The 13,780-nt window shown below is 33.9% G+C and overlaps 3 protein-coding genes across 10 annotated transcripts in view; 2 read left to right on the forward strand and 1 right to left on the reverse strand.

Moving 5' to 3' along the window:
• On the forward strand, positions 1-3,061 carry LOC117215738 (TAF5-like RNA polymerase II p300/CBP-associated factor-associated factor 65 kDa subunit 5L). Of its 4 annotated transcripts, none has more exons than XM_033462178.1 (10): positions 1-459; positions 561-718; positions 823-1,162; positions 1,276-1,508; positions 1,624-1,806; positions 1,900-2,052; positions 2,107-2,254; positions 2,384-2,552; positions 2,626-2,809; positions 2,887-3,061. In XM_033462178.1, exons 1-10 carry the CDS (start codon positions 391-393, stop codon positions 3,017-3,019), a joined length of 1,770 nt encoding a protein of 589 aa, XP_033318069.1. In that variant the 5' UTR covers positions 1-390; the 3' UTR covers positions 3,020-3,061. The 4 variants fall into 4 exon arrangements, with proteins under 4 accessions (XP_033318069.1, XP_033318070.1, XP_033318071.1 ...); XM_033462179.1 differs by having other exon boundaries at positions 373-463; XM_033462180.1 differs by lacking the exon at positions 1-459 and having other exon boundaries at positions 610-718; positions 823-831; positions 915-1,162.
• Positions 3,052-13,189, reverse strand: LOC117215735 (lymphoid-restricted membrane protein-like). 5 transcript variants are annotated; one of them, XM_033462174.1, is made up of 13 exons: positions 12,892-13,189; positions 8,965-9,790; positions 7,334-7,532; positions 6,881-7,233; positions 5,658-5,857; positions 5,235-5,262; positions 4,998-5,138; positions 4,486-4,715; positions 4,174-4,285; positions 3,984-4,046; positions 3,812-3,888; positions 3,458-3,685; positions 3,052-3,300 (listed from the first exon to the last, which is right to left on the reverse strand). In XM_033462174.1, the coding sequence occupies exons 2-13, from the start codon at positions 9,529-9,531 to the stop codon at positions 3,174-3,176; spliced, it is 2,325 nt and encodes a 774-aa protein (XP_033318065.1). In that variant the 5' UTR covers positions 9,532-9,790; positions 12,892-13,189; the 3' UTR covers positions 3,052-3,173. The 5 variants fall into 5 exon arrangements, with proteins under 5 accessions (XP_033318065.1, XP_033318063.1, XP_033318064.1 ...); XM_033462172.1 differs by having other exon boundaries at positions 3,782-3,888; XM_033462173.1 differs by having other exon boundaries at positions 3,458-3,688; positions 12,892-13,188.
• LOC117215741 (serine protease snake-like) overlaps positions 4,635-13,780 on the forward strand; it is an 18,665-nt gene continuing 9,519 nt past the window's right edge. Inside the window, exon 1 of the mRNA XM_033462190.1 lies at positions 4,635-4,734. The gene's annotated coding sequence lies outside the window, so the exon portion shown is untranslated. The remainder of the gene's footprint in view (positions 4,735-13,780) is intronic.

The following is a 13,780-nucleotide window of genomic DNA, read 5'->3' on the forward strand; positions in this document are numbered from 1 at the left end:
CTTTTCTAGGGGAAAGATATGTTTTTGACTTTCAGAATGACTGGCGAGCGGCAACTATTTGTTTATAGATCTATATGTTATAAATAAGGTTGAATAAAGTATGAAAGTTTAAGAGGAATTAGTAATGAAAACAATATGCCGAACATTACTAATTGAATGTTTATTCAAGTTCCAATTCACTTCATTAATGGAAACATACATAATAATAGCAGTTATTCAAACTCGATGTCTGTTCTGTTAATTGTTGACAAAATATGAATATTATTTGCATTCAATTGGTTTTTTAAGTAATTGTTAAAACTACGTACTTTCAATGATTTTTATTATTTGACGTTTTTCTTATGGTTAAATATTTTCATTTGAACATAACCAACGTATAATCTCAAAAAGATGAAACGTTTAAAGAGTGAATTAATTAATGCTACAATTGAATCATATTTAAAACGACGTCATTATCAGGCAGGTTACGTTCTTATTTTTACTAAAAAAATGTTTTTTGAAGTTGAATTACAACTATTAAATTGACATAACCTCTTGTTATTTTCAAATATCTATTATAGACTAGCGACATTTTTTGTAAAGGCAATCAAATACATTGCCGAACAAGTGATGAAATGACTCTGAGTGCAACTGCTGCTTCTGCCACTTCCCAAGATAATTCAATCATTTTTAGTGCCATTAGCATTGATGTTACTGCTGCAGATCAAGCGTATCAACGGTATATCTCTTTAAATTTTTGTTATATCTGTTTCAGTATATTAAATTAATTATATATAATCTTTACTGAGAGATTTCATTTTTAAAATATATTTTTTTCTCTAGGTTGAAGATGTGGGTAAATATTGTACTCGATGATAAATTAAAAATGGAATTAAAAGGGCTTCTATACCCTGTATTTTGTCACTTGTATTTAGAGATGCTACATACTGGTAACAGGCAAGCAGCAATTCAATTTCTAAAATCACATCAAAATGAATTCAACAGTGAAACAGAGAAAGATTTTTTAGAAGAACTATCCAGTGTATTTTCAGTACAAGATATTGAATTAAGACCTTTAGTTAATTCATTTAGAACTAGAAAATATAAAGTGGATATGTCGGATGTTGCTCACTTATGTCTTCAACAATTTCTCTCAAAACATGGTCATATAATATTAATGCAGGTAATATTATAAAAAATGTTATATATTGATTACAAAATAATTATTTATTTATTTTATTTTTTGTTATATATATAATATAAAATATAATAATTTAATAATTATTTTATTTTTAGATAATAAACACTCATGTAACAATAATTAAGAAAATGGATGTGCCTGAAACAGACACAGAAGGATGTGAAGATGCAAGTATACGTTCTGAGGTGGGGATTAATGGATATGTAGAACAACCATCAGGTACTGGAGCTGACCGTGAAATGAGAGAATTACAAGAGGCTATAAGATTAATTCGAAATAATGCTCATCAACCTCTACGAATATTTGCAGTAAATAATGCTGTTGAAAAGTAATTACATATATAGGAATTTATTTATCTAAAAAATTAATTTCGTTGAAGGTCAATGTAGTAATAATTAGAAAATTGCAGAAGTCATATAAAATTTATTTATTTATCTTTATAGTGCAAGTAGTGGTGCCATTCCACCCAATATGGATAAATTAGCAGTAGGGTTTAGTACTACAGAGATTAGGCTGTGGGGTATAAATGAAACAGTATTAATTAAGCCAAAGTATGAAGAACCTTCCTTCACATTTGCCTCTGATATTCCATTTTTACATAAATTTTACGATACGTCAGATGAAATGTAAGTTCCTATAATTTCAAAATCTTTTTAAATTTCAGTGCATTAAGTACATAGAACGATATAATATTATACAATTTTGTATTTCATCTTAAGGATTGAAGGAGGGGCAGTGATACTTAGAGGACATACCGATATTGTACATGATTTAAGGTTTATTCCAGAATCGGATATATTACTTTCTGTATCTAGTGATAAAGATATGAGGGCATGGAGACTTAATGATTACACATGTGCCGCAATTTATAGGTACGTATTTAAATTGACTATGATACACTAAAACTAAAATGTAATTTGTTACAGTGGTCATAATTATCCTATATGGTGTATGGATCTTAGTGTATTTAATCTATATGTAGCAACTGGTTCTCATGACAGAACTGCCAAATTATGGTCTTTAGATAGGATATTTCCATTACGTATATTTGCCGGTCACTTTTTAGATATAAATGTATGTATTTCAAATATATAAAAAAAATATTCCCTTTTATATATTCAAGGATTCATATACTTAAAAAAATATGTAAAAAATAAATTTAAAATTTGCATTAATTTTGTTATATATTATATTATTTTGTAGTGTGTCAAATTTCACCCAAACGCTCGATATTTAGCGACTGGGTCTGCTGATAAGACTGTGAGATTATGGGATAAGGACGACGGAAATTTATTAAGGGTATATATAGGCGCGCAGTCAACGATTTATAGTTTAGCCTTTAGTCCAGATGGGAAATATTTGGCAGCTGCAGGTAAGACAGTTTATAATAATATTTCGTAAAATAATATGTATTTTGTAATTTATTAATTGAGACTTTATTCTAGGCGATGACAAATCTATTTCTATTTGGGATTTATCAACTAACGCATTGTTAACTGAACTTAAAGGCCACGAAGACACGATTATGAATTTAGACTGGAGTTGTGATGGTCAATACATTGCCAGTGGAAGTTTGGATGGCACTATTCGTTTATGGCCTACACATGATCATGTTAAAATTGTTAATAGGTAATTTTCAATACTACAAATTGAAAAGATATTTATTTTTAATATTGAAACTATATTTTAATTGTACTGTTTTACAGCAATTCATCAAGTCTAGTACCTGAAACAGAATCACCACAAATATTCTCAACTTATTGCTCGAGCATCCTTTCTTTACGTTATTACAATAAAAATAATTCGCTCGTGTGCATTGGAACAGTGGACAATTTGTAATATACGGAAAGAAAAGAATATTAAATACGATATATTTGTAAATCCCGTCTTTTATTATTCCTTGTAAGTGTTATTACACGGGGAAATATATATTTAATACTGCAACACCATAACACAAAAACGCTAAATCTTACTATTAAAACCATTTAATATATTATGTAACAAATGTTGAAGTAATTTGTTTGGCATAAAATCCGAGAAAAAAGATAAATGTAAACCATAATATCGACCGCCATGTTTCGATATTTCTAGTTATTCGTAAAGGCTCAGTTGTTCGTATACTGAAAACAAAACGTTTAACAAACGTTAAGTATTTTTTGAAAAGTTCGCTTTCTTATATTTCATTATAATTTTAGATATTTAATATGAACTAATAATACGTTTCTGTATTTACTTTTTATTTAATTATATACCATTTCTTATTAAATGAGTAATTACCATGATTTTATCTGCTTTTCAACAGTTTTAGTTACACTTGATTCCAAGAAAGAATTTTGTTTGATAATTGATCGATCCTTATCCCTTGTATTACTGGCTATGTTACAATTCATACTACTAATGTTATTACTTTGGTCGTTTCTTAAGAGATTGTTATTTTCTTCAATGGAATTTCTCCGCGGCTCAGTGTGCTCAAAAATGTCACGTAATTCCACAACACTATTTGTGCTGCTAAAATATGGAAACATCATTTCATTTATTTTTCTTATCGTTTTAAATATATTTTATTATTGTTAGTCAGCGGAATAAGAAAATAGTACAAACTCCGTTCGGTTTAATTTTTCGTTTTCCCACCTCTGCGTTTCGAAGCATAACGATGGCCGTCTCAAGTTAACTCTTCCGGAAACAGAGTTACGTTGCCTAGGAGTTTCCTGAATTTAAAAAAAGAAAAAATTTCTCTATTTAACTGTAGCTTTTTCTTGTAATTTTTACATAGAAGATATAATAGTATGACGAAAAGTATTGCCTTTATGTCCTGTGCACTCAAGGGTCGCGAAATTGTAGCGATGCTCGCTCTTCTCCTAGTCATCTGTAAATAAAATTAGTTAAAAAAGAATTAATTAATAGCGAACATATTCTGTTGATAAATCTACAATTTCGCGCATATACCAGCGCAATATATTGTATCTTGTCTAATACATTACTAATTTTCAAACCATTGTTCGATTATTGCAGGGTAATCCATTTCTGTATCTAAGTTTAGGTAAATCATCTCCCACCTCTCCAGTAGTTTCTTCTATCATGATATTGTTCTTCAACAATATTTGTCTGAAAAATTATAATTTCTAAATATTATTAAATCGCCTTGAAAAGAAAGAAGATTATTTTTTATGGCAGATAATTTCTGACAATTAATTATGATTATATTTTATTTTTCAGCATGAGAAGAATATCAATTTAATTTACGAATATTGCGAGAAACACAATGAGATAAATAAACAAAAGGAAGTTTTGAGGAATATGCTTACTTGACTTCTGCGATATCTGCTGCCAGATTTTCACATCTGGATCGCAATAACTGCAAATACTTGTCACCTATGAAGATTGCTCGAGAGATTCTATGCTCCTGGTACACTGCTCCGAGTGTTTCAGCGGCGCAAGAAACTCTATGGGCCGAGCGTGCTATCATGTCTAGCTGATGACGGACGTTTTCTATTTTGTCTATCGACTCTTGATCCGTGCAAAGTGGACACAGACCCTTTAACGGAAAATAACAGGTAAATAATAATAATAATAATGATTAATAGTCTCTGAACATATAAAATTCTTTCAAAAATTGTAAAACGGTTTCAATATTAACGCTTTCTGAGTTTTTATGAATTGGCTGTATTAATTTATTGCAATGACAAGTTAGTTTTTTCAAAAATATATATTTATATATTTTTATAATTGGTATAATTGATATTTGGGAAAATTGACAAGAGATCGATTCATGAACAACAGCGATGAGCGATGGAAGAAGGTAATAAATTATATTTACGTTTATATCTTCTTGCATCTTTTGAATTTCATTCATAAAGTTTCGTTCCGATTGATCTCGTTGACGAAGCGACAATGCCATCCTCCTATGCAGAGTGATCCTATCCGTACTAAGTCCTATCGAAAATGCAATATATTTGCGCTGAAATTAAGAAAGCGGGTCGATATTTACACAGAATAAAACTAAATGTACACTCGTTAATTTCGTAATGTTACGTATATCTGATAACTTATTAACCTCGAGCTCGTTCTCTGGTATATTTTCCCTGTAACAAACAAAGAGGAAAAAGAGATAGAATTAATTCAGATCTGAAAATGCATATACGCTATCGTTCAACGAAAACAGCCGGGCACTCGCGCTTATCTTGGATCGAATGCAATCGAGTCAGAAAATCATTGATGAAAGGATTTCTAATGATTTAATCTTTTTTTCAAGACGAGTCCCATATTCAAGTAAATAGAATATTCAATATTTGATAATTTCATATTCAATGAAAGAACTATTTTAGTAGCATGTAATTGGTTGACGAAATAGTGGATTTTAAAATTGCATCCACGTGAAGAAGATGAAATGTGACGTACGTATGTTTCCCCTGTGGTTTTCGCATAGAGAATATACACTGGAATAAATTAAAAAGATAGTACTTTGACTCGTGTGTACCTGTATACACTGTCTATATCATTGGAGCACGATAACCCCATGATTTGTAACCTAGTGTCGTTGAAGCTAGGAAAAGCTGGAAATTCCTTTTGTTCTTCATCGAGCGATTCCTCTTCTTTGACGCATCTGCAACGACGTTTCGTACGATGGTATCGTTCGCAGTCGCCTTCCGACAGAGATCTCCTTGCGGCAAAAAGTTTCTAGTGGCAAACGATATCAAACGATACACACACATATATTCGCGAAGAATATCATTTCGTTTCTTAAACCGATACCGAGTTTTCAGCGTTTTTCGGCTTCTCTATAAATATCTCAATGCGCGAAATCGAAAGGGAATTTCAGTAAAAGCGTCCGTACGCTTTATTTCGAATTTCCCGAACTGTTATATGTGCTTCGCGTTTTGCTTCTAGAACAAATATTATTTTTCCTATCGAACGGAATAGATCGCCAGATGTAATGCGACCATGTGGTACAGCTACGACTCAAGGTACATACATACACAATATTTCAAACGTCTGGCAATGCCGAAGGTCTCCATCGCAAATGCCAGCGCAGTTTATCAATTTTTCTTCCTTTTTTCTCGCAGATTAGATTATATTCTAAGATCGGAACCGTCTAGCGGTAAATCATTCATTTCGCAGAAATAACTACGAGCATGTTTAATACGTTTCGAGAGATAATTGAGAATAATGTTCAATCTACCTACATTGCACGTATATACATTGTAAGTACATACATTGTAAGTATTTGCATGTGAAGTAAATGCCTTTGTTTTCCTACAAAATGACTTTTTATCAGTTTCTGCATCGTATTTTCATAGTATCGAACCTTTATAATTACATAACAGGATCTAAACACATATTCTGTGATTATACATATTTCGTGTAACCACCGTACGCATTAGGACACCTATTCGTTATATTTATTGAAAACTTAACTTTATGTCATCCAGTATTTTACGCCATAAAATCAATTAATTACTACATTACAATTATAGCATAAAATAAATAAATTATACAAATGTATAACAAGATGAGAATAAAATTAAAACGACAAATCTATGACAAAGTAACCAGAAAATAGAAATGACGACGGCGCTCAATTCATCAGCAGGTGTCTTAATGCTTGTCACCGGTGATATACGTTTCGATATTTTTACGGAAAACAAGTATATTTTCTATAGGAATAAAAAGAACAAGTGATATTTTAAAAGGATTACCAACTTGTCGCTCCACTCGTTCCAGACAAAGTTCCTCAACATCCTCCGCCACTTTTTGATCATGAATTTCCCTTAAGTTGAGTTTCCTGAAGGGTTCACCCATCGAGATAGACGACAAAGTTTGTGACAACGGGCTGTTACTTTTCGATCGTGACCTCTCATTCTTCGTCTCGTTTCGCGTACATATCGTGGCGTGCACGGTCCGTTCGATCGAATCGTCCTCGCTATCGGAACCCATCGAGCTATCCTCGTGACTCGACATTTCGGCATCGACTGATGTATATTTCCCAAGACGACGGGCACCCGACGCGTTCACAAACGAGCGGGGATACTCCGAATCTTTGATCTTAACCAGATCTGCGAATCAGAGAGAAATAGATCTCCAACAATATACATCTTATTGTATTTTTAGGTTTTTTAACTTGATCGAGCTGTGTATAGACTTTCTGCGATTTACCGGTGCACGTGATGGCTCGCGAACATGCCGAACGTGTTTGCGGTGAATTTCCATGTTGCGGCTCGGCCGTTCCATTGGCAGCAGAGCTGTTCGTTTCGGCGTTTCCAACTTTTTCTTTGGCGAATGATCGAATAGTATTGGTTAGGTCGGGTGACGAATTGGTTTGGCGCGAATTGATCACGGCACTTTCGTCGGCGACCTGTGATCGAAAGACAACAATCATTAAGAGTAAGAAGATTATTTTTAACTCTTAACGGTCCACTGGTCGGTTCTAACTTTAGACTAGACTCGGTTTAGCTGTCTGATAAATCATGTAATATATATAACATAGTTCTGTGGAATACACGATGATGCTGGAAATTGGGCCAAGGTTTTGTTCCTTTTCCTTCTTTTTCTCGGTTTCTAGATGATATGTGAAAGCGATACAATTTTGGAATTCTGTACACGTTGCGTTATAACCCTTAGCCACAGATCATTCGTAAGGAATTTTTATTCCATTGCTATAATATGATAATATGTAAGAGTTTTAGAAGATTTAACGTTCGAGCATTTTCAATTGTATAAAATCAACAAACAAATATGTATGATCAAATAAAATAGTTATATCAGGAAACCATCGCGCAGAAGTATTTAAAAGAGGATTCATTTCCGAATGAGTTCGTTCTTCATTGCGACCGGAATAATCCTAAGAAAAATATTTTCGATGCAGTAGATTCAGCGAAGTTCTACGAAATTAATTCGACTCGCAAATCGTATCAGAGAATCAGTTTGCCATGAAAACAGTCCGACTGAAATATCCTCCAAGAGAAAATACCAACAGGAACCATTAAGAGTTAAATCGGGAGACTCATAACAATCACGGTCCTTATTAAGTTTTCCAATATTTTAGATAATAACGCTTTCTTCTATATTCTATTTATTCATTGTAATATATATGGAACAAAAATTAACTCGTCAAATGGATTGTCTTTTAACCGGACATATATCTAACGTTGCTCAACGTTAAATGTTTTCTTCAAAAAAGTTAAAAATCTTTGTTGTCGAATAAATTCGAAGTCCGCAGTAGGGTCGATTTCAAATCGAATGCAAATACGAATTCGACGCGTTTTATACGTTTTATCTTAAACATAAAATCAAACATATACAGAGTGGTTGGTAACTGGTGGTACAAGCGGAAAGGGGGTGATTCCGCGCGAAAAAAGAAGTCGAAAATATAGAATAAAAATTTAAAAATTTTAAAAATTAAAAAAATAACGTCAATCGAGGCAACGATCTACACTGAGATCCGTTATAACGAGACGTGATAAAGTGTACGGTTACCGAGCGAAAATTCAAAGTCGATTTTCTCGAAACCAAAGCCTCAAACGAAAAATTTTTATTCTATATTTTCGACTTCCTTTTTCGCGTAGAATCACCCCCTTTTCGCCTGTACCACCAGTTACCAATCATCCTGTATAAAGAAGTACTAGATAAAGATATTATTAAGACTGAAAGATTAGGATCTGAATGACGAGCTAGTCTCGTCTACCCCAGTTAATAGATCGAAGACGTTGAGATATTCTTTCGCTTTTATAAAGAAAGATAAACATAGCCAAGGATCGTTTTTGTTACGAGTTTTTGTTACAGCTTACTTTGTACTCGTAATTCCCATTGTTATTCAACTTATAGTGTTTCCCGATTGACGTCTCGGTAATCGTGGCGTAATTATCGACGATCGTGTCCTCTAGAACTTGAGGTAGCTTGAACCCTATCGGAGATAATGATCCAGCTTTCGAAACTTGCCCGTTATTCGACGAGGGCTTTTCGCTGAGCCGACTTGGCGAGGAGCAGCTCAAAAACTTCCCGTTCTCGTTCAACGAACGATAATCATCGACGAAGTGTCTTCCCTGCAAGCTCGCTTGTTGATCGATCTGACCATTCTTCGAATCGGCGTCCTCTCGAGTTCTTTCGATTTGTACGGACGGGCTGCTTGACGTTCTTCGAAAATCCAGCGTCTGTTTCTCCTTCTCTTGATCGACCTGCGCGATCACGTCGAACGATCGACAAAATACAGACAATTTTCGTTTTGGAATTTTCGATAAATCAGTGTCGTTCGATGTCATATAATTTGTCGCTTTTGTAGAGGTTTGTTGCTTCTGATCTGCGTCCACTTCTTGTGATCGAGGCTGTTTCTCATTATCACTCGTGGATTCGTCCATTTGATGGTTTTTAATTTACACGGGTTGTTTTAACGGCTCTTCACCGTGATATCGCTATTCCTTTTGGACGTTTCACTTCTTTCTTATCTATTTAAATCACAATTCTCTGGTATCATATTTGTATATTGCAATTAGATTAATGGATTCTTATGTGAATATCTTCGTGGAGATTCGTTTCACGAACAAGATATTCAGCAAATTGTTGCGATTATTTTTCACGATTACGATGAATTTAGTGGAATTCGATAATGTGAATTCACTGAAAAGAAATTACAGAATCAGATGCGTTGCCGCAATGTGGGGTTCTTAATGAGTTAAGTCTAAAGATCGTATTAGCCATTAAACCTCGATCAAGCACAGATATATCGTTACTATTATTATTATTTAAATTATAATTAAAGAAAGATATGAACACATACACGCATACACACACATTGGAATATTTTCGAATTATCTTACAATTAGAATAATCTATCTGCATTGTAGAACCATGAGAAATCAGCATACGCAAGAGACGCGGTTATGGTATGATATTCAATTCCCAGCGCGGGCAAGTTCGCGAAACACCCACGGAAAGTTGTAACATAGTTAACAGCACCGTGCTAAGGAGATTATTGCGTAATACCGAGCGGCGTATCAATGTCAACGAGTAAAGAGTGTAGCGACCCGCGCGTCAAATGAACCAGAACATTTTAATCAACGAGGATGGGAACGCGCGGTCCGTTTTACAGTTGCCTTTTCCTCCTGCCGATATAAACAGTTTGCATACATTAGGCCTGTACGTTAATTAGGACCGTCGCCGATTTATCCAATTTAGCGCGGCGATCATACCATTGAAGGAATAAATTGGCTTGTCCTTGCCACTGGATGGTCTAATGTTAAACCTGCGCGTTAAACATCCACATGTGCCCGCAACTTCTACGCGTTAGCGTAATTAAGACATACGTACGTACGTGGGTATGTAGCTCGCCGATTTAGATCGCTGTTCAAAAGTATTTCGCATATTTGTTCATTTCTGACGGGATACGTTTTAATTGCAAAGAAGGATCGAGTGCCTTAATTACAAAATTAATATTGTTTGATTTGTATTGTGTAATTTGTATTAATATTGTATTAATATTGTATTGAATATTGTCTTCAAAATTTATGTACAATAACAAAGTTTGTCAGATCTTACAGAATTATCTTGGTACTTGACAAAGTTCCGATTTTTTAATCTTTGAATTAGGAGTCGCAACTGATAGACATACCGTTGATATTGATACAATCAACGATGCGAATAAAAGAATTGTATGTTGGTAAATGAGGATTTCATTTCCGTTATTGATAATTCATCGTTATGACATTGGAAAAGTGATTTTAAACAGACTAGTGAATATGCAATGAAATACTGGCGCCTCTAACGATAAGAATCAAACAAGTTACGGATTTTTCAAGAAGATTTATAACAAAACAAATTTGAGAAATTTCTTTACTCCCGGACTGTCTATTAGTTGCAAGATACAGATAAAATAAAAAAATTCTTCTAAGCTTATAAAAGGACCATGACCGTTAATATGCAAGCAGCGATACTTAAAAAATTGGACGAAACTCAATAGATATATTGGATATTAATATACTGTTGGGCAATTTTTAAACGTATCATTACAGTTTACTGTTTGTTAATTCTACAAGCTATTTATTTATGTGCCGTGCTTCGAATCAATTAAAATATCTGGGTACTCGCGAGCAGTAATCTATATAGTTCAACAAGTCTTAATTGCAATTGCAAATATCCATCGTGAATGCACGCGTGCGACACAATATTCGCCATCAGCTACTATTTGCTCAGAAACCACTCCGTTTGACATCGATATATTTGTCGAAAACTTTAACGGATGAGTTGTATATAAGTTGCGTTCGATCTTCCTAGAACTTCGTAGATGTAAACTGCCAGATATAAGTATCAAAACATCTATTCGTTACATTGCTTGGACAACTCCGACAAATATTTTTATTATTTCATTCAATATCATAGAAAAGATTTGCGATTATTATATCGTACTTATATTACGATATAAATAAATTAGAAAGGGATGCGAATGAGATCATAGCGATGCAAGTGAAATTATAATTAATAAAATAGCTAGAAAATAAAACGTTTAATTTATATCAAATGTAAATGTCTTAATACGTACAGTTCGTAGTGTTAACGATATTTTCTATCAAAAATCTAATTCTTTTGATATTACTGGTTAGACTGTCCATCGTTTATGGTTGATTTAAGTTAATCAGATTACGTCACTTTCCATATTTATTACTGTAGTATTACCTAAGTACAAGGTACAAGTTCGCTCTAACTTGACCGTGATACTGAGATGGAGAAAAGATCCAATTATATATAATAACATTAAATATTTCTACGATTTCACGCGCGTGGAAATTAGTCACGCGTCGTATCGTCGCGAGAATTTGGATAGGAGACAGTAGCTAGAACAAACGATTTTTACATAGTCAAAAGGATACTTGAAAATGTATATCATTCCGTCCGAGTTATTTAATTGAACGAGATTTTGCGTAACTTTCACCAGTACCGATTTATCTGATCCGAGGGGCGCGGGAAACTCCGTATTCTTTCCACTTGCCTTCGACGAGAATCGCGTTCACAAGATATTGAGAGTAAAAGTATACTAAACTACATTTCTTCTGAATGCGAGCTTACAGCCTTACTTTACCCCGATAAACTGTATTAATGAAAACAAAACGGAAAAATTAAATTTAGCAATTCTAACTGAGATAACATTACGAAATTATTTATTGCATCGAGTATTTTGCGCTCATATCTATTTTAGACAGCGGATTACTCGGTTTGGTGAATATCGAAGTTAGCTCCTTAGTAGCTTTGTAGCTGGTTTACTTTCCCATTTTCCAAGATACACCGTTCGCTTAAAAATCACAAGACGGATATTACGTTTGCTTACGAATAATTCATATTGTAAAAATTCATTTACAATTTTATATTTTGTACGCTATTAATACGCCGAAGATTTAATCGAAATGAGCATGCGATTCAAGATTTGCAAGCAAATATCAAAATACCATTCGTAACAGGAAATGTCCACAGACTTTGAAGACTTTGTTTTCTTATCTCTTAAGTAAAGCCGCGTTATACAAGCTGTTGCGAAATAACGACTAATTATTTTTAATCGAATAACGCGAAATGAAGATGGCACATAGGGAATAATAAACTTCGGATTCTTTTAGTTTCAAAATTTAGTTTTAATTGGATGGGGTATTTTTATCAAACAGGTCGGCGTAATGGCAGAATACGTGGAACAGCGGTTAATAAAACGCATCATTATAAAATAAAGCTTCTCTTACCTAATGTTGCGATTTTAAACGACTTGGAGATTCACGTGTTCCTGGGTCTGAGCGCATCGTTTATTCGCGTGTCCCTCATAGAGAAAAATGGTGACGGAAATCAGGTTTTGCGTGCTTCGTGTCGTTCATTCTCGTTTAAATCAGCAACAACAGGGTCATAGATGTGAAATAGAGTAATAAAAGCTGAAAACAAGCAACGGAATACGACTGGCACGAACGCCGCAGCCACACTGAATGCGAACGCGTGTAAAACTGTTCTCTTTCTCGCTCTACCATCCTCTCTCCGACAGGCTCTATCCTCGCCTTTCGAACTTCTTCCCTCTTTTTCCACCTTTATACCGGTTTTTGTCTCTTTTTCTCACCTCTTCCACTGCCGTTTTCCTCCTTCGTATCTCTTTCGCGTTTTCATACTTTTTTCATCCGGATTCAAATGTTTTCGAAACGTATTCGGTAGGTATATGTGCATTATTGTACACGCGTACATTATAACACGCGTCTAGACGCAGCCGGGGAATCACAAACGATATCTGTTCAAGCATTCTGGTAATTTGTATGAAGCATAAATCGCCTCTGACACGCTTACAGTAGTAGTGTTAGTTTTTTTTATTGCTTATTGAAGATGTAGGAAGTATTAATGCCATCATCTCGTTTCATAAGTACTGGCGTTTATTATTTTATACTTTGAATTTACTCTATTTTATTCTAACATAGAATCGGACAGTGATCAGTGAAATTTACGATCGATAATAATTGGGAACACTGCAAATAGAGTAATTAGGATAGAAATGGTGAACACTAATGAATCAGAAGGCAATTCTATTTTATTTTTGTTTTGTTCTATAATTGCGATAGTCGCATGCATTAACCCAATATTAGATAACTTATGTAA

This window comes from Bombus bifarius, unplaced genomic scaffold, assembly GCF_011952205.1.
Source record: "Bombus bifarius isolate JDL3187 unplaced genomic scaffold, Bbif_JDL3187 scf7180000009790, whole genome shotgun sequence".
Taxonomy (NCBI): domain Eukaryota; kingdom Metazoa; phylum Arthropoda; class Insecta; order Hymenoptera; family Apidae; genus Bombus; species Bombus bifarius.

What these genes read in the sequence shown, in the direction of transcription:
- LOC117215735 (XM_033462169.1), bottom strand. Translation starts at nt 9,531, where the DNA reads ATGGACGAATCCACGAGTGATAATGAGAAACAGCCTCGATCACAAGAA. An exon ending in AGATGCAAGAAGATATAAAC is followed by an intron (nt 4,716 to 4,997) that starts GTAAATATAATT and finishes TTTCCGTTAAAG; the next exon opens with GGTCTGTGTCCACTTTGCAC. An exon ending in TGAGTGCACAGGACATAAAG is followed by an intron (nt 3,889 to 3,983) that starts GCAATACTTTTC and finishes TTTTAAATTCAG; the next exon opens with GAAACTCCTAGGCAACGTAA.
- LOC117215738 (XM_033462178.1), top strand. Translation starts at nt 391, where the DNA reads ATGAAACGTTTAAAGAGTGAATTAATTAATGCTACAATTGAATCATAT. An exon ending in GAAATATTTGGCAGCTGCAG is followed by an intron (nt 2,553 to 2,625) that starts GTAAGACAGTTT and finishes ACTTTATTCTAG; the next exon opens with GCGATGACAAATCTATTTCT. An exon ending in CATGTTAAAATTGTTAATAG is followed by an intron (nt 2,810 to 2,886) that starts GTAATTTTCAAT and finishes ACTGTTTTACAG; the next exon opens with CAATTCATCAAGTCTAGTAC.